This window comes from Desmodus rotundus, chromosome 7 (genome assembly GCF_022682495.2).
Source record: "Desmodus rotundus isolate HL8 chromosome 7, HLdesRot8A.1, whole genome shotgun sequence".
NCBI classification, from domain to species: Eukaryota; Metazoa; Chordata; class Mammalia; order Chiroptera; family Phyllostomidae; genus Desmodus; species Desmodus rotundus.
Window position 1 is genome coordinate 92,758,241 of NC_071393.1, and position 18,982 is coordinate 92,777,222.

The 18,982-nt window shown below is 38.3% G+C and overlaps 1 protein-coding gene across 2 annotated transcripts; it reads left to right on the forward strand.

The window, feature by feature from the left end:
• Positions 1-203: 203 nt before the first annotated feature.
• Positions 204-16,385, forward strand: LACTB (lactamase beta). Of its 2 annotated transcripts, XM_053928900.1 has the most exons (6): positions 204-650; positions 1,082-1,148; positions 2,816-3,006; positions 3,493-3,838; positions 5,489-5,654; positions 15,618-16,385. In XM_053928900.1, exons 1-6 carry the CDS (start codon positions 279-281, stop codon positions 16,147-16,149), a joined length of 1,674 nt encoding a protein of 557 aa, XP_053784875.1. In that variant the 5' UTR covers positions 204-278; the 3' UTR covers positions 16,150-16,385. The 2 variants fall into 2 exon arrangements, with proteins under 2 accessions (XP_053784875.1, XP_053784876.1); XM_053928901.1 differs by lacking the exon at positions 5,489-5,654 and having other exon boundaries at positions 15,618-15,857.
• The last annotated feature ends 2,597 nt before the right edge of the window (positions 16,386-18,982 follow it).

The following is an 18,982-nucleotide window of genomic DNA, read 5'->3' on the forward strand; positions in this document are numbered from 1 at the left end:
AGTTCTCCCAGGGAGTGGGAAGGCTTCTCCGAGGAGGTAACACTTGATCTGAGGGGAAATAGTGGAAGAAATCATCTAGAGAGGAGGCAAGGGCGGGGAAGGAGAGGAAGAAGGGCTCGATGCGATCGGCGCTCGGGCCATCGGGCATCGACTGCTAGGGCCTGAGCGCGGTCACCACCCCCTCCACTCCCTTCCCTTCCCTTCCCCTCTCTCCCCAGTGCTTCTGCCGCTGGCCCGGCCAGAGTGAACTTCGAGGCTGCCGTGTCCCCCCAGACACCATGTACCGGCTCCCCTCAGCCGTGACGACCCGAGCCACGACCCCGGGGGGCTCGACCTGGGGCTGCGGGCGGCGCGCAGCCCACTATCGTGCTAGGCTGCCGCAGCTCGGCCCCGGCTGGGTCGGGGGCCTCGGGCTAGGGCTAGGGCTGGCGCTCGGAGTGAAGCTGGCTGGCGGGCTGAGGGGCGCAGCCCCCACGCCATCCCCGACGGACCCCGACCCCGAGGCGTCCCCTCAGGTGGAGACGCCGCCTCTGTCGCCCCCGAAGGAGCAGCCCCTCGCCCCTTGGTCTCCGCAGACCCCGACGCCGCCCACCTCCAGGCTTTACGCCAGAGCCATTGACAGCAGCCGTGACCTGCTGCACAGGATCAAGGTACAGCGATGAGGGTCAGGGTCGTAGGCGGTCGGGAACCCTGCGCCCCAACCCCGGAATGGGACCCCTCGGTGGTCAACTCGCCGGGCGAGCTGACTCCAATCAGGGCTATGGGATGCCCACGGTCAGCTTCCGAGAAGGACTTCCCGTTTTCCGACCGTCCAGCCTTGGTCACACGCTCTTGGGGGGTTGCCCAAATCAGGGTGGAGGTCACCGCCCGCCTTGGGGACCGCCCCTTCCCACTCGGAGTGCCACCGGGCACACCCCTCACCCGTTAGAGCCCTGCCGGGCGGTAGCCAGGCTGGGCGGAGCCCAGACAGAGGGGCGTGTCGGGGGCGGGGCCTGGAGCTCGCCTTGGGTGCGAGCGCTGGTGGCTGTGCAAAGTATTGCCGTGAATCTGAACTGTCCGTTCTTTTCCCCTTCGCTCTTAGGATGAGGTGGGCGCTCCCGGCATAGTGGTTGGAGTCTCTGTAGATGGAAAAGAAATCTGGTCCGAAGGTAGGCCCAGGAAAGTGTGATTTAGTAGCATGTTCTGTGCCAGTTGGTAAATGAGATCTTGATGTTTTACTGCTTGGCGTGAAATCTCATGAAATGCTGTTGAGTTTACATAAAAGGATCCATGCTGCTGAAAATGTTTCTATCAATAAGATTTAAAATGTGACTTATGAATAATTTGGAGTCTTAAAAATGGCTTGTTTCTACTCCTACTCTTCTTTAAAGACTGGATTTATTGTACTGAAAGTTGTGTATAGAACAGTCTGTTAACTGCAAATTTGTAGGTAACCCTTATGAGTAGATAAAACGTCAGAATTTTATTTTTCTTTTTAATTCAGTCAACAGTTTATTGAGTCGCCTATTCTGTAAAAGGTACACGATTCTTGACCTTAACGGGTTTACTCTCTACTTTATTACTTTTTTGAGTCCGCAGAAGTGGCAGCTATTTTTTTGAAACAAAAAGTTAGAACTTTGGGGATTTCTAATCATTTTATGATATTTTTATCAAATCATATTTTATAACTTGATTTACTTCTTCATTCCACACACATTGGACCAACTGGTCATCCTAGGTTTTGAGGAAAAATATTTTCAGGAAATGTTGTTTCAGACATCATTTAAATAGAGTAGTACTTACAGTATTTACTACTTATTATGGGGGCAGTGGGGTACCGAATTTGAAGAAAAATGATTCTTCTCCCAAGTATAAGTGTAGCCTAATCAATATACCTAACTTATGAAAAGCATTGTAACTGAATTTATACAAATGTCAGCTTTATGGGTGAAGTCTTTGATTTTATGCAAATATTATAGCATAATCCCTTTACAGTTTAAAAACATTGTATGCCTTTTCTTTCTTTTCAGATTTCAATTCCTTAAATTTCTTAGATTTCTACTTTTAGCCTGTCCAGAAGATGAAACCAAACTTAAAAATTTTTTGTAGGAGCTTTAAATTGATAGTATACTGTTTTCCTTCTGACTTGCAGCTGAATTGAATTGATAGCTCGGCTGGGTTTGCAGGGCCTCGTCACATTTGTTTTTGCTGGAGGCTAGTTTAAGGAATTCAGTGGAAAACCACTCAAAAATCAAGTATAAATATAATCTGAAGAAAAACAATGATGTTTTCTTTAAAGAGTGTGTAGTAATTTATTTAAAATGTGGAATAACCAAATTGTTTAGGTAAACTAAGAAAAATGAGTATTTGAATCAGGCAGATAACTACTGTGGCGCCCAAGGTACAATCTGGTTCAGTTATAAGGTTAGATTGTTAGACTTATTGTGGTCAGTCTCATCCCTTACACATTAAGTTTTCATTAGCTTATAAAAGTGGAATATGGCTCTGACTGGTGTGGCTCAGTTGGTTGAGTATCGTCCCTGCAAAGCGAAAGGCCACAGGTTCGATTCCCGATCAGGGCACACACCTGGGTTGCAGTCAGTTCCCTGTTGGGGGCATAGGAGAGGCAGCCAATCGATGTTTCTCTCCCTTTCTTTCTCCCTCCCTTCCCTTAGCTCAAAAAATAAATAAATAAATAAAATCTTTTTTAAAAAATGGAATGCCTTTTCTTTAGATGAATACACAGGATACTTTAAGGTAGTGTTATTTCAGTTTTTCAAGACTCCTTTGACCATAAAGCTAATTAGTAATAATTTTTTGCTTTTTTCCCCCAAAGGTTTAGGTTACGCTGATGTGGAAAACCGTGTACCGTGCAAACCAGAGACAGTTATGAGAATTGCCAGTATCAGCAAAAGCCTTACCATGGTTGCTCTTGCCAAACTGTGGGAAGCAGGGAAACTAGATCTTGATATTCCAGTACAACATTATGTTCCTGAATTCCCAGAAAAAGAATATGAAGGTGAAAAGGTAATGAAACTAGCAGGTCATTTTACAAATGGCACATTTAATAATAGTTAAAAAGTTGTGTAGGATTTTTTGGTTTAGTTTGGTTTCTTTTAAATTCTTTTTTAATTCATTGATCTTTAGAGAGAGAAGAAGAGGGGGAAGAGAGAGAGAGAAAGAAACACTGATTTGTCATTCACTTATGCATTCATTGTTTGCTTCCTGTATGTGCCCTGACTGGGACCAAACCTGCCACCTTGGCATATGGGGACGATACTCTAACCAAATGAGCTAACCAGCCAGGGCTCTTTGGCTTGTTTTTAATTATTGCTAATTTTTTAAAAATCCAGATGATAGTCAAGGGGGTATTTCCTGAAATTTGAGGGTAAAGATTTGTACATTACATATTTTTCCAATGGCAGTTTAAAATGGAAACTATTGCTGAGGCATTATTCTGAGGATAGTTTTTGTTATAGTTTTATAATGCAATTTTCGTGTTTTTACACTTAGGTTTCCGTCACAACAAGATTATTGATTTCCCATTTAAGTGGAATTCGTCATTATGAAAAGGACATGAAAAAGGTGAAAGAAGAGAAAGCTTACAAAGCCTCAAAGATGATGAAAGAGATAGAATCTGACCAAGAAAAAGAGTTAAAGGAAAAAGGAGGCAAAAGTAATGAAAGGAATGACTTTGCCAAAGCTAAGATAGAGCAGGATGAAGCCAAAGGCCGGAATTCCAAACCTGTCAAGAAAAAAAATGATTTTGAACAAGGCGAATTGTATTTGAAAGAAAAGTTTGAAAATTCAATTGAATCCCTAAGATTATTTAAAAATGACCCTTTGTTCTTTAAACCTGGTGAGTGTTAATTTCTTCTTTTAACAAACTCATCATTATTGATGTGTTAATTTTCAGAAAATCCAAAATACCATCCTGAATGCTTTTGATGTGGTAGGTGATTGTGGCACAAATTTTGTTATTAGTCCTGTGCTTGCCTTTTGTCTGCATTTCTTTTCTTTCTTTTTGTCCCTCCCCCAAGGACATTTAGTTTTCATTGCGTTTAGAAAGAAAGGAAGGGAGAGAGAGAGAGAGAGAGAAACATTGATTGGCTTCTTTCTTATATGTGCTCCAAATGGGGATTGAACCCCGCAACCTGGGTATGTGCCCTGACCAGGAATTGAACCCATGACCCTTCGGTCTACTAGTGAGCTCCCGCCAACTGAGCCATACCATCCAGGGCTTGTCTGCATTTCTTAATAGTAGTTAAGAACTTATCATGTAATTCCTGCCTAGCATCCAGCCAGCTAGTTATTTAGGTTTAGCCTCGTGGAGGCTACCCAGTCATTTAGTGCAGTGGTGTCAAACTCATTTTCACCGGGGGCTACATCAGCGTCGAAGTTGCCTTCAAAGGGACGAATGTAATTTTAGGACTGTATAAATGTAACTACTTAACAGTTAAGGAAGAGCTGGGTGCTGCCACTGGGTAGAAACAAGCTGCTGGGCCAGATAAAACAAGGTGGAGGGCCGGATAAAACAAGGTGGAGGGCCAGATTCGGCCCCTGGGCCTTGTGTTTGCCACCTGTGCTGTAGTAGATTCTAAATGGTTCAAACAAATTTGGACCAAAGTGTACATGATAAAGTATTGCTAGAATTTTAATATTTAGTTAGAATTTAAATTGCTCAACTAACTTTGCCTTTATTCCTTAAAGAAATTAGTGTTCATAACTTAATGTTATTTCCAAAAAAAACTAATTTATAAAAATAACTCTTTGTTTTTGTATACCTTTTGGTATAATGCCTACTGAAACCACTTAATATCTTCAAACTTACCATAGGTTTATTTTCTTTTATTCCATTTTCATTTTAAAAGATGTTTTACCATGAGTAAGTGTTATTATTATATAGGTATAATTCATAAGGGCAAAGACATTAATATATAATTGTGGATTTTGTCTTTAAAAACAAGGTTCTCACCCATTTTTAGTATGTTTCCAGAATCTAAAATAAGTTAATATTTGAAACAATACATATACTTGAATATGTATTTGTATTGTAATATATATTTGAAAAAAGGTTTTTATATCTACATATGTTTTACTAAAATAAATTGTACAACTATTTATGCCTTAAACAATGGGGAATGACTATTCAGAACAAGACAGTTGACTGAAGAATCCAAATTTGCTTTTCTTCCCCTTCCTATTTTGTTGCCAGTTTGTAGGATATTTGTTATGTTTGAGGTAGGATTGTTTATTTTATTATCATAGAAAGGAGTAGATTCATGTGAAATTTTAAGTATATTGATCATCATTTTGGTGCTAGGGGCATGGAATAAGCAGGGCCATTACAAAGCTGAGTAAATTTAATATATCATCAATGATGTTTTACAAATGCTAAAGTGAAATATTCCAGTTTTAAGGCATATAGTTTTCAGTGGGAAAATACTTTACATGTTTTTAAATAATAATGAATCTTTTTTTTTTTTCCTCCCTGCAATGGTGTCTCAAGGTAGTCAGTTTTTGTATTCAACTTTTGGCTATACCCTACTGGCAGCCATAGTTGAAAGAGCTTCAGGATATAAATATTTGGACTATATGCAGAAAATATTCCATGACTTGGATATGCTGACAACTGTGCAGGAAGAAAATGAACCAGTGATTTACAATAGAGCAAGGTAAATGATTACATCTTAATACTGTGTTATCAATTAAAACTCAAATTTTCCTTATCTCCTTACCAAAATCCGCATTTTGGGAGCTTTTCTACATGTCTCCTTTTTCATTTATAAAGTGTGTTTGTAAAGTACTCCCAAGACCCTTAGATGAAAAGCAGCAATAATACTTCAAGCACATGAATAATTAAACCAAAATTGTACCCATCATGAGCATCTATAATTTGCTCTTTAATCATCTCTTTTTCTTAAATGTTTATAAGCTAATGCTTTATTTGTTTATTTACCTTTTATTATTTTTAATTGTTTTAACTTTTATTTTGAAATTATTTTATACTTATAGAAAAGTTATAAGAATAATTTACTCTAAAAGTGTTATAACATGGCCCTGGCCAGCTAGCTCAGTTGGTTAGAGCATTGTCCCAATACATCAAAGTTGTGGGTTCAATTCCTGGTCAGAGCACATACAAGAGTCAAACACTGAATGCACAAATAAGGGGAACAACAAAGCTATGTTTCTCTCTCTCTCTCTCTCTCTCTCTCTTTCTCTTTCTCTCTCCCCCTCCCTCCCTCCGTCTCCCTCTCTCTCTCTCAGCTTTCTTTCTGTCCATCTCCCCATTTCTCTCCCTCCCTCTCTCTCTGTAAAGTCCATTTAAAAATAAACGAAAATAAAAGTTGTAAGAATAAGTTAAAAGTATAAATAATTTCCATATACTGTTCACCCAGAATCCACAAATGTTATCATTTTACTACATTTGCTTTATCTATCTACATTTTTTTGGTGGGGTTTTTATTCCTGAACCATTTGGAAATAAGTTGCAGACATGGTATTTATTCCTCTACGGATATATACTTAGATATGTATTTTCTAAAAACAAGGACATTCAGGAAAGTAACACTAACACAATGCTTTTTAACAAATCTACAGACCTCGTCCAAATTTTGCCAATTGTCTCAATAATGTCCATTATAGCAGAAGTCTCATGATGTCTATCTGTCCCATTATTGGTGATGGTAATTTTAGTTGCTTTGTTGAAGTGGTACCTGCCAGGTTTCTCCACTGTAAAAGTCTGAAAGTCATTTCATTGAAATACAGCAAATGAAAAATCTATCATAATTTTTACCAGTGATCTGTAAAAGGGGCGTTGGGAGAAAATTTTGAAGCTAAGGGCTAATAAGAATTTTATGGTTATGTTATTTTCTATTTTACTCTAATTATTTGGTTTGTTAAAAAGGTAACATTTAACATATCTACTGTTGCCTCTTTCCATGTGTACATGCTTTAAGTGGCTTAACAGTTCTTGAAATAGATGAAATGGTGGAATATTTTTAATTTTATCTTCCTGTCTCCACACTAGTTTTGTTTAATCTTCTGTTGTATTTAAAATACCATTTTAAAGTTATCAGCTTATTTAAAGGAATTAAATGTGCATTCCTAGTCAACCTGAAAGATTTTTTTGGACCTAAAAGAAATTGAGTTAGCAGCAAGCAATGAATTTTAATTTTAAAATTGCCTGGCCCTGGCCAGGTGGCTCAGCTGGGTCCGTTGGTTGGAGCATCTTCCTGTACACCAGAAGGTTGCAGCTTTGGTATCTGCTCAGGGCACACACCTGGATTGCAGGTTCCACCTCCCATCAGGCACATACAGGAGGCAGGAGGCAACTAATTCAAGTCTCTCTCTGTCTCTCTCCCTCTCTCTACTCCCCACCCCCACCTCTCCCCTCCCCCCAACCTTTCTCTCTAAAAGCAATAAAAATGTATCCTTGGGTGATGATTAAAAAAAAAAAAGACAAAAATAAAAAATAGATAAAATAAAATGGCCTGTAGTCTCACCCAGTTTAGACTCTTAGTGTGTGTTTGTTTGCTTGCTTGTTTTTTGGTACAAGATTATATTTTACTGGAAAGTATTAGAAAAATTGACAAATAACCATAGGTTGTCGATTGAATCTTAAAAAGATTCTCTAATAAAAATGGCATAGATTCATGACCTTATTTTGATTTAGATCTAGGCATTTGACAGTGAATTCCTAGACATATATAAGGGAGAGAAGAAGATTATGTATCATTGAGCTTCTTTTCTAAACTGAAAATGAGGCCTCTCTGAATGTACAGACTGCAGAGCAGCTATCACACATTTGCTGTTTTCTTAATGAGTGATTAATTTATGACTTGCACAAAAATCAAAATATGGCTTATGATGAAGAGTTCTGTGTATGCAAATATATACATCGAGTCTGTATAACAGGTATATTCTATGTAGGCAAATAAACTAAATAACCCTTTAAGCAAATATCTGCAAGGGAGTAGAGTGAATGTTCTTGCTACTGGAAGTTTGTTGATATGAGAATCCTTAGTCAATGCATTAGCTTATTATTAGACTTTGTTCATATTTTTGAATCCTCACCTAAAGATATATTTATTGATATTTTTAGAGAGAGACAGAGAGACAGAGACAGAGAGAGACAGAGAGTCAGAGAGCGAAGCATCAATAGGTTGCCTCCTATATGTGTCCTAGCCAGGAATAAACCAACAGCCTAGGTATGTGCCCTAACTGGTAAGCAAACCCACAACCTTTTGGCGCACAGGACGACATTCCAACTGAGTCAGCCATCCAGAGGACTTGGTTCATATTTTCTACGCATTTGGCACAATACTTGTAACAAAAGTCTTTTTTACAATTGGATGGGACCAAAACCAAATAAAATGAATGTTTTCTGAAGTGTTTGCTACATTTTGACAGTATAGGTATGGCCTTTACCTTCTGTTATTCTCTTTTTTATTATTATTTATTATCTTTATTTTCTAGATTATCTTCTAAAATTACACCTTGTTTCTTATGCCTTTGGCTGACAGACATTAGTCGTGGATTCAATCCAGATGTTAATGCTGAATGTTAAAGTGGATTGGCTTTTATAATATGCATGTTAAATTCTGTGGATTTTTTTTAACTTTTCACAATAGTAAAATACAAAGTGGTGCATTTAAGAAGCATTTTAAACATAAAAGTACTTTGAATTTTTAAGTTTGTAGATACAGCTTTCTGTGGTTATATAATGTTCTAATGCAGAATCTAGAGATTCTTAAGCAAATAGGAAGAGGCTGCTTATCATCTGGCATCATTCCATCAGTTATTCAGATACAAAGGTGTCCCAGTAACCTACTCAAGAACTTGTGTCTACGCCCCATTTGGTTTGAGCAGAAATTCCTTGTGAATTTGAAAGTTATTATCCAGCTAAATAAATCATATTTATGAAAAGCCATTGATTTGTCCTCTGTGAAAAAGGGATTAAAGTCTGAAATATAACTATTTAAAGTTTAGAATTCTAGATTAAAGTCTGAAATTCTCCATAGTTTTGTATTTTAAAGGAAGAATAACTGAAGAGTTCTAATTTCCAGCCTTGGTATAAGTGGTTTGAAATGCTTTGCACAAAGCTGGTTATTAGCCAAAATATACTGGTCTTTCTCTCCTAGCTTACAAACTTGGAGTTCACTTTAAGAACTACGTTTCTGAATGAGAAAATGTATTTCTATTATTTGGCTTCTTTTAGATTTGATTGGCTTGGAATTCCAAGTGTAATCAGTGTTTAGACAGAAAGTAACTAGGACCTAAAATATGGGAGTGGTCACAGGAATGAAGGAAGAAAGGATAAGACACAAAACAGAGGCTAAACAGTAGGGTTTAGCATCTTGTTGGATATAAGAGTTGCGGGCAAGAGAGTCAACCATGGTTTTAATGGAGAGGGAAAATATGAGAAGAAGGTTTGGAAGATACTAATTTTAGCCATGTTCATTTTGAGACATGAGAAGACCACATATCAAGTCATTGGTTCTCAAGAGAGCATATTAAGTTTCTCTGTAGACTCTTTTTTCATCCTCAAAGCACATACTTATGGCCACCCTTGCGTCACCCAATAGTATCACTTGTGCTTTTAAGAGACACATAAGAATCTTGAAGGAAAAAGAGTTACTTTTCTAATTATGCCCACAGTCCCTCCAAAGTTATTAATTTTGAAGGGAGGATATAATTTTGGGAGGGAGGAGGTCCAGAGGTGATTCTGATAAACAACTTTCCTGCCCTCTTCCAAAACAAAATTTGAGAATTATTAATGCTAGCAGAAAATTTGATTGTAAATTTGGAACTGGGCTTGTGGTACAGATGCATAGTTATCTCTGAGGAAGAAAAGACCTGGGGAGCTGGAGCCACTGGTGACTGGAGGAGTGTAGGGAATCATAGGATGGCGAGCTGGAGGAGAGCTCAGCAGGATTGCCTGAGGGGGTGTCAGGGGCATGCTGGGTAACGGTCGAGCAAATGGGATGATGACTGTACAAAGGGAAGTGGAAGATCCCTGATAACCCATAGAGAGCAGTTTGGTTGTAATGGGGAATGGCAGCCAGATTGTAAGGAGTTGAATGAATGCAGAGTGTGAGTGTGTGGCAACAGCAGACGTGGACTGTTTTATGTAGTCAGGCAGTAAATGAGGAGGGAGGAAGCACTATGACCTGGAAGGTGTAACAAGGATAAAAAGGTAAAAGGGTTTTTTTGTTAGGATCTAGGAAACTGGAGCATTTTGTGAAATAAGGTGAAGGAGTCAAAGTTCCTAGCATACAGCACAGGAAATCAATCCTTTGTGACCAGTCCCCTGTCTGCTCCTCTAGCATCACCTCTTGCCCCTTATCCCCTCCAGCTCTGCTCCAGCCAAACAACTACTTTCCTCACCAGCCTGGCGTGTGTGAGCGGCCATCTAGTAAGGCTTCCTCTCACTAGTGCTCAGAATTTCCTGCATCCATTTTAGCTAGTCATCTCACCATCCGTTATGTTACTCAAAGTGTGGCCCAGGGGCCAGCAGTACTGGTATCACCTGGGAGCTTGTTAGAATTGCACAATTTCAGGCCCTTCCCTGACCCACTGAAGCAGAAGCTACATTTTAACAAAATCCCCAGATGATTCATATGGTGCTTTGAAAATAATTTAAGAGCTTTCCAACAAGATTGTTAACCCCCGAGAGCAACCACAGTATGTGGTTTTACTTGTCTCTCCAGTGCCTTGCAAGATGTCACCATTAAAATATTTGACTAACAAATGGTGCTTTAACATGCTTTATTCAGCATGTTTAATGAGCACTTACTGGATGGCAAGTACCATTCTGGGTAGAGGAATCATCATTACACAAGGTAGCCGAGGTTCCTGCCCTGATAAAATTTATATTCTATGGAAAGAGACATGTAAAAATAATTTAAATAAGAATTTCAAATGTTGATATGAAGAAACTAAAACATGACAATGGGATATGGAGGAACAAGGAGAGGATGAGGGGTGGGATTTATTTAAAATACATTGGTTTTTAGGCCACGTTAGTTAAGCCAAAACGTGAATGATAAGGAAAGCTAGTTTGCTTTGTTGCAATATGAAATAAGTGGCATGAAAGAAACAAAGCAAGGTGTTGTGAGTGATGAAATCAAAGAGGTAACCAGGGGATAAATCATTTTGGGTAGTGAGTTTCAATGCTATTAGACCAACTGCCCCCTTATTTAACAAATATTTTATAATACCTTCTTCAACACACCAAAATAAAAGGCATCAATTGTATACCTACTCTCAATACTCCAATTAGAATACAAAGAAGAAAAGAAGGGAATATAATGTATAATAAACAACAGATATTTCAATATGTTAAAGTTTACTCATATCAACATTAGAAGACATCGTAAAATCAGATACAGCTTAATACAGAAAAGCATTATAAATGTGACAACTGTAAATGCAAACCAAAAAAAGTATATTGTATTTGTACCTCAACTTATGCCCTTGGTGACCAATACTGGCTAAAGTTTTGAGCAAAATAAAATTCAGTCTTTCTTTAATTTTTTCAGCAGTTATGTTCATGGTGATGTTTGCTCTCACTTCTTGAGTTTGGCAAAGAAAGAATTCAGAGCCAAGAACTCTAGCGCTAAGGAAAGTTTATTCAGCAAACAAAGTGAAAATACACTCGAGAAGAATCAAGCAGGCTGTTCAGAGAGCTGCCTTGGCCTTTTAGAAGGAAAGTCAGCGGGCAGAAGTGAGCCAGCTGAGCTGTGTGGACTCAGGAAACAAATTACAGAGGAAGGGACCTTGGAGACAGGTTCAGGGGGTCAACCCAGGATGAGGTGCTGCTGCCCACTGATTCCCCGGTTGTAAGTCTTCTGAGAACCTTTAAGGCATAGGAGCAAGAAAACGAAGACACATGCCTGAGGAAAGAAGGGGGTGACAGGTGTGGGCATGCTCCAGGGAGAGCGTGCACTGGGTCCTTTGTCTTAAGGGTTTTTATCTTTCCCTAAAGGTGGGAATTTTAGGGGAAGTCTCAGGGGAGGATTTCAATAGAATAATCATCAGCCTGCCAGATGTGCCCATTCAGGGTGTGGTCTCTACTGATTGGTCGGCTCTAGGGTAGGGGGTCATTGGCCATTGCATCTGGTCCTGAGGCCAGTCATGGTGTTGCTTCAACTGGTTTTGCTGCTTTTCTGGGCCTGAAGCTGAAATCCAACTGAGGCCTAGATGTTATCTCTAGTTTGACCAAAACTCTATCTCTGTGATTAACTGACCGGAGGCTTTGTTCCTAAGATTATTTGATGCTGATCAGAACCTCATTGTCCTGAGGACTTAGCGCTTAAGGGAGTGGTCATGCAAGGGAGGGGGCAGGTGTGTCAGGGCGCTGGATGAGGCCAGTTTGAATCAGCTGTCTCAGTTTCCCCATTCTACTTGCCAAGGAATTTTCCTAGCTTCTTATTATCCTGTCTCAGTTATATTCAAGAAAAATTTATTATAAAGTAAAAATGTGCAAAAAGTACTTTGTGTTTATATGTAAAATGGAGAGGGTTCTAGGTTCAGCTAGTTAAAAACAGATGTTTTACTTACATGAGTATCTGGTGTGATAATTGAAGGTCTTGCAGCATATGGGAGAATGGACCATTTTATGCGACTTTTCCATCTCATGGGGTCCATTTAGGAACCTTGGACCCCTATCTACTTAATGTCAGTAAGAGCCCTCTAATAATTGTGACAACTGTAAAAAATGCCTCCAAGATTTTTGCTATGGGGTTTGGTACTGCCTCTCTTGAAGACCAATGAGTGTGTTGTAGGCTATGGTAAGAAGTTTGGATTTTATTGTCATTACATGGTAACCATTGGAGGGTTTCAAATGGGTGGGAGAGAGAGCAGACACGGTCTCTGACTTCTGCATGAAGAATGGACTACAAGGAGATAAATGATCTAGGAAGTATAACTGGTGGAGCAAAGCTGCAGAGGCAAAGGTGTAGGTAGTGGAATTAGCCTTAAAAACAACAGGAAATTTTCTTAAGTGACTAGAGAGAAGGAAAAAAGAATGGATGACGATGTAAATGCACTTTGAGATAAAGATAGGAGTTTCTAGCTCACTTTGGGTGCCCTCCATCTTCTCAGTAAGACAAAAGATACAATTATCTGCTGAGTGGGACTGAGGTACAGTAGAGGGCTGAGGGTGGAAGAGATTAGAAATAGCTATTATGAAGAATCTGCCAGGAATAACCAGGAAAAGAATTAATAGAAGATTAATAGAAGATTTGATAACAGCAGTGGAGACCCGTAGTAAGAATATGAATTAATATCAGTCACCTTTGTTATATGAATTTCTATAACCTTCCTTGGCAGATAATGGAACCAAGGAAAGGGGCACCTATATGTTCTCGGGATTAGTCAGAAGAGTGAGGAGCCTAAAGGTGCTAGTGAGGTGACAGCTGAAATAGTTGACATGGTTGATGGTTTAGTTCAGGCTAGAACAGAAGATCAGATGAAATCAGTAGGAACCTGGGAAAACTGGGAAAAGTCAAGGGGATTAGATGGAGGTCATGGTGAGGGCAGAGAGCAGTTCAGTTGGATAGCTGGAAGAATTGGAAGTCATAGGAAGAAATTTCTGAGTAGGAGACCTTAGAACAGTTTAAAGCGATGCTGAGATTCGGGTCTGACAGTGCTTTTCAATAGCCAAAATAGAATGAAGATGAAGATCATTAGAGGTGAGACAGTCAGCAAACTAAAACCCTAAGAGCATCATTTTATTATGAATCTTGAAAGAAAGGGTCTCCTGAGCCAAGTTTCATTTTTTATTTAATTATTTAGTGGTAAATTAATTAAATAGTAGGTAAATACACTGCTTACCATATTTTTTGGAGTTTAAGACACACTCCCCCCAAAACTGGGGAGGAAAATGGGGCTGCGTCTTATAATCCAAATGTAGCTTACCAGGCTCGCTGGGGGAGGGGGGAGGGGCAGCAGTGGAGTGGGTTTTTTTTTTTCCTATTTTCCTCTAAAACCTAGGTGCGTCTTATGGTCTGGTGCATCTTATAGTCCAAAAATGTGGTATGTTATAGTCTCCTCACATTAGAATAGAAACCTCATGAGGTCACTTTGGCTCTTACAACACTTTATCCCAGCATCCAAACAGTGCCACATAGTGAGTGCTCCATCAATAATTGGTGAATGCATGACTAAATAACAGCTATCATTTATTAAGTACCTGCTTGAAACATGCAAAGTGCATTGTACATATATTTTTTAACTCTGCAAAGTAGATTTTCTTTTGTCCTCATTTTACAAAATGAGGTAGGATGCCGAAGCTGAGAGGCAACATAGAATAGGGATGCCAGATTACCTGGGTTTGAATTCAGCTCTGCCACTCACCAGCTGTGTGAATGTGGATAAGTTTATTTATACTCTCCATGTTTCAGTTTCCTCATCTGTAAAATAGGGATTATAATAGTAACTACCTCCTAATTTTGTTCTTAGATCAATGCTTTGCACATGTGAGAACTGTATAAGTGTTAAATAAAATATGCATAGCTAGAAAGGGTGAGATTTGGGGTTCAAACTGAGATTTGGTAACTCCAGCCGCTTTTACCACTCCACAAAAGTACCCTATCACATCATTATACATGGTATTTCTATGGTATTTTTTACCCAAGATATCTAGTCTCCTTACAAATATTAACCATATTTCTAAATATCCTGGTGTGTACTCTTACTGGGTTGGCCAAAAAGTGTATTTAGTTTTATCTGTAAAATAAAAGATACATTTTCCATTTTCACCAATAACTTTATTGATTTGGATACTTTGAGTATGTCAGTTATCTCCCATGTGGTATAACATTGATTATTCTCAATTAATATCCCAATTTGATCATTATCAACTTCAACGGGTCTACCCGACCATGGAGCATCCTCCAGTGAGAAATCTCCAGCACAAAACTTTGCAAACCACTTTTGACACATTCAATCAGTCACAGCACCTTCTCCATACACTGCACACATCTTTTTTTGCTTTTCAGTTGTTTTTTTACTTTTCTTGAAATAATGAAGCATAATATGCTGAAAATGTCGACTGTTTTCTTTCATCTTCAATATTTAAATGGCTACATAAAAATTTACCAATTTTGATAAGTTTTTTTAAATGCATGCTGATACGACAGCTATCACAATACAATCTAATAAAATGGTTTCAAATGAAGTTGAAGACAGCTAAGCCCTACTAGAGCCATCTTACAGGAAAAACCAAATGAACTTGTTGGCCAACCCAATACTTAACAAAATTCACATGTAGGACATGACTCACTATGCCTAAGGAGTATTTGCCAAACCACAGGTGTTTCTGCATATGCATGGGACAAATTTATCATGTGTAATCTTAATCATTAAATTTTTGCAGTTATTAAAAGTTTTATACACTCAGCATGAGCAAGCCATAGCAATATGAAAAAAAGGTATGAAAATTAGATTAGCTTACTCAGTTATCTGTAAAATTAAGATTTGAATCATATTGAAAATTAGTGGTTAGTTCCTGAAAATGTGTGATCAATACATTGAAATTCAATCTGTCTCATGTCCTTTTTCCTATTCATTTTCATGTGTAAAGTCAATAATATACTATTAAATTTTTAATAACCATTCTTATTTTATTTTAGATTTTATGTTTACAATAAAAAGAGACGTCTTGTCAACACACCTTACGTGGATAACTCCTATAAATGGGCTGGTGGTGGATTTCTGTCTACAGTGGGTGACCTTCTGAAATTTGGGAATGCAATGTTGTATGGTTACCAAGTTGGGCTGTTTAAGAACTCAAATGAAAATCTTCTACCTGGATATCTCAAACCAGAAACAATGGTTATGATTTGGACACCAGTCCCTAACACAGAAATGTCGTGGGATAAAGAGGGTAAATATGCGATGGCATGGGGTGTTGTGGAAAAGAAGCAAACATACGGTTCTTGTAGGAAGCAACGTCATTATGCCTCACATACTGGAGGTGCCGTGGGTGCCAGTAGTGTCCTGCTGATCCTTCCTGAAGAACTGGATGCAGACTCTCTGTGTAACAAGGTTCCTCCAAGAGGAATAGTTGTTTCTATCATATGTAACATGCAGTCTGTTGGACTCAATAGCACTGCTTTAAAGATTGCTCTGGAATTTGATAAAGACAGGTCAGACATTCCTTAATATCACAGGTGCAAAATGAACTGTTTTTTTAAACATTAAAGTTCCAAAATACATGAGGTTTTTAAGAATAAATTTGTAATGTAAGTATAATTGAATGCAAAAAGTATGTACCTCTAATTGCTTAATTTTGTAATTGTCTTATTGTAGGGTTAGTTCTTTATGCTCAGGGAAATAACTATATTGTATTTACTTTTTGAAAAAAATGTTAACTCTTGAAATAAAATATTCTGATAAAAATATGTACTTTTTGAATGTGTAATATAGAGAAAAATCTCATTCAACAGGAACTTCCAAATATAGTTTGCTTGTCTTTTTTTTTTACCCAGCCCCTCACCCTCACCCTCACCTCCTCCCCTTTGGGATCATCAGCTTGTTCTCTATACCTATGGTCTGTTGATTTGTTTATTCATTTGTTTTGGTTTTTTAGATTTCACATGTAAGTGAAACCATATGGTATTTATCTTTCTCTGTGTGACTTATTTCACTTAGCATAATACCATCTAGGTCCATCCATATTGTTGCAAATGGCAAGATTTCATTCTTTTTCATTGCTACATAATATTCCATTGTGGGTATGTATGTGTATACACACACACACACACATATAAACTTCTTCTTTATCCATTAATTTATCAATGGACACTGATGTTGCTTCCATATCTTGGCTATTGTAATTAATGCTGCAATGAACATAGGGGTGCATATATCTTTTCAAGTTAGTGTTTTTATTTTATTCAGATAAATACCCAGAAATGGAATTGCTGGGTCATATGGCAGTTGTATTTTTAACTTTTTGAAAAATCTCCATACAGTTTTCCATAGAGGCTGTACTGATTTACAATCCCACCAAAAGTGTACAAGTGTTCCCTTTTCTCCACATCCTCATTACTTGATTTTTTTGATGATGGCCATTCTGACTGGTGTGAGATGATATCTCATTGTGGTTTTGATTTGCATTACCCCGATAATTAGTGATGCTGCGCATCTTTTCATATGTCTGTGGGCCATCTGTATGTCCTCTTTAGAGAAAAGTCTCTTTGATCTGCTGCCCTTTTTTAAAAAAGATTTTATTCATTTATTTTCAGAGAGAGAGGAATGAAGGGAGAAAGAGGGGGGGAGAAACATCAATGTGAGAGAAACATTGATCAGCTGCCTCTTGTACGCACTCCAACTGGGAACCAAACCCACAATTTAGGCATGTGCCCCGAACAGGAATGAACCCATGACTTTTCACTTTGTAGGACGATGCCCAGCCAACTGAGCCACACCAGTCAGGGCCACTGCCTATTTTTTAATTGGATTGTTTGGGGGTTTTGACATTAAGTTGTATGAGTTCCTTATATGTTTGGAAATTAACCCTGTATCAGATGTGTCATTTGTGAATAACTTCCATTCAGTGGGTTGTCTTTTCATTTTGTTGATCATTCCCTTCACTGTGCAGAAACTTATTTTAAAGTAGTCCCATTTGTTTCTTTTATATCTTTTGTCTACCTTGCCCAAGGAGACAGGTCCAAAAAGATATTGCTAAGGCCAATGTTAAAGAATTTACTGCTTGTGTTTTCTTCTAGGAGTTTTATGGTTTTGAGTCTTACATTTATGTCTTATATCCATTTTGTTTATTTTTGTACATGTAAGAAAGTTGGTCCAATCTCATTTTTTTTTTGCATTATTTGTTCAGTTTCCCCAGCACTACTTATTGAAGAGACTATCTTTACCCTCATTGTATATTCTTTCCTCCTTTGTTATAGATTAGTTGACCACATAAGTGAGGTTTTATTTATTCTATTCCATTGACCCCTCAAACTAGAATTTATTCATAAAAAATTGTGTATTTATTCTTACATGTTTAAACTTCAGTCACCTTCAAAGTACTGCCCATCTGATGCAATACACCTATCAAGATGTTTTTTCCACTGCTCATAACAGGTTTTGAACTCATCGATTTTGATATCTTTCAGTGCTTCTGCCATTTTTTTTTTTCACCTCTTCCATGTCAGCCAAACTTTTCCCTTTGAAGGAAACGAAAAAATGTCGCTCAGGGCAAGATCTGGTGAATAGGGAGGGTGGGACATGGGTGTCATGCCATTTTTGGTCAAAAACTACTGAACACTCAGTGTGGTATGGTGTGCTTGTAAATCACCCATCATGAAATGGGCAAACACTTTGAAACAGTTTTCAAAAAAAATTCACTGAAGTTGATCACAGCCTCTCACAACACCACCAGCTGGTACACTGATACATATGGGTTCCTAGAACTCATCTATATCACCTAGCAGGAGAAGCCTGTACTACAAGGGGCCCACCCTTCAGAAGAAATCCCTTTTTTTTTTTTTACCAGTACCATACTGTTTTGATTATTGTGGCTTTATAGTACAATCAGGAAGTGTGATACCTCTCACATTGTTCTTTCTTATGGTTTCTTTGGCTATTCGGGGCCTTTTGTGGCCCTGAATACAAATTCATACAAATTTTCGGATTAGTTACTCTGGTTCTGAGAAGAATGCCATTGGTATTTTAACAGGGATTGCATTGAATCTGTATATTGCTTTAGCTAGTAAGGACATTTTAATAATAATAACCCTTCTATCCATGAGCATGGTACAATATATTCTTCCATTTGTCATATCTTCTTTAATATCTCCAGTGTTGAATAATTGTCAGAGTTGAGGTGTTTCACCTCTTTGGTTAAATTTATTCCTAGATATTTATGCTTTTGATGCAATTATAAATGGAATTTTCTCTTAATTTTTCCTTCTGATCTTCTGTTATCAATGTGTAGAGCCACAATAGATTTCTGTGTATTGATTCTATATTCCTCAACTTTACTGAATTC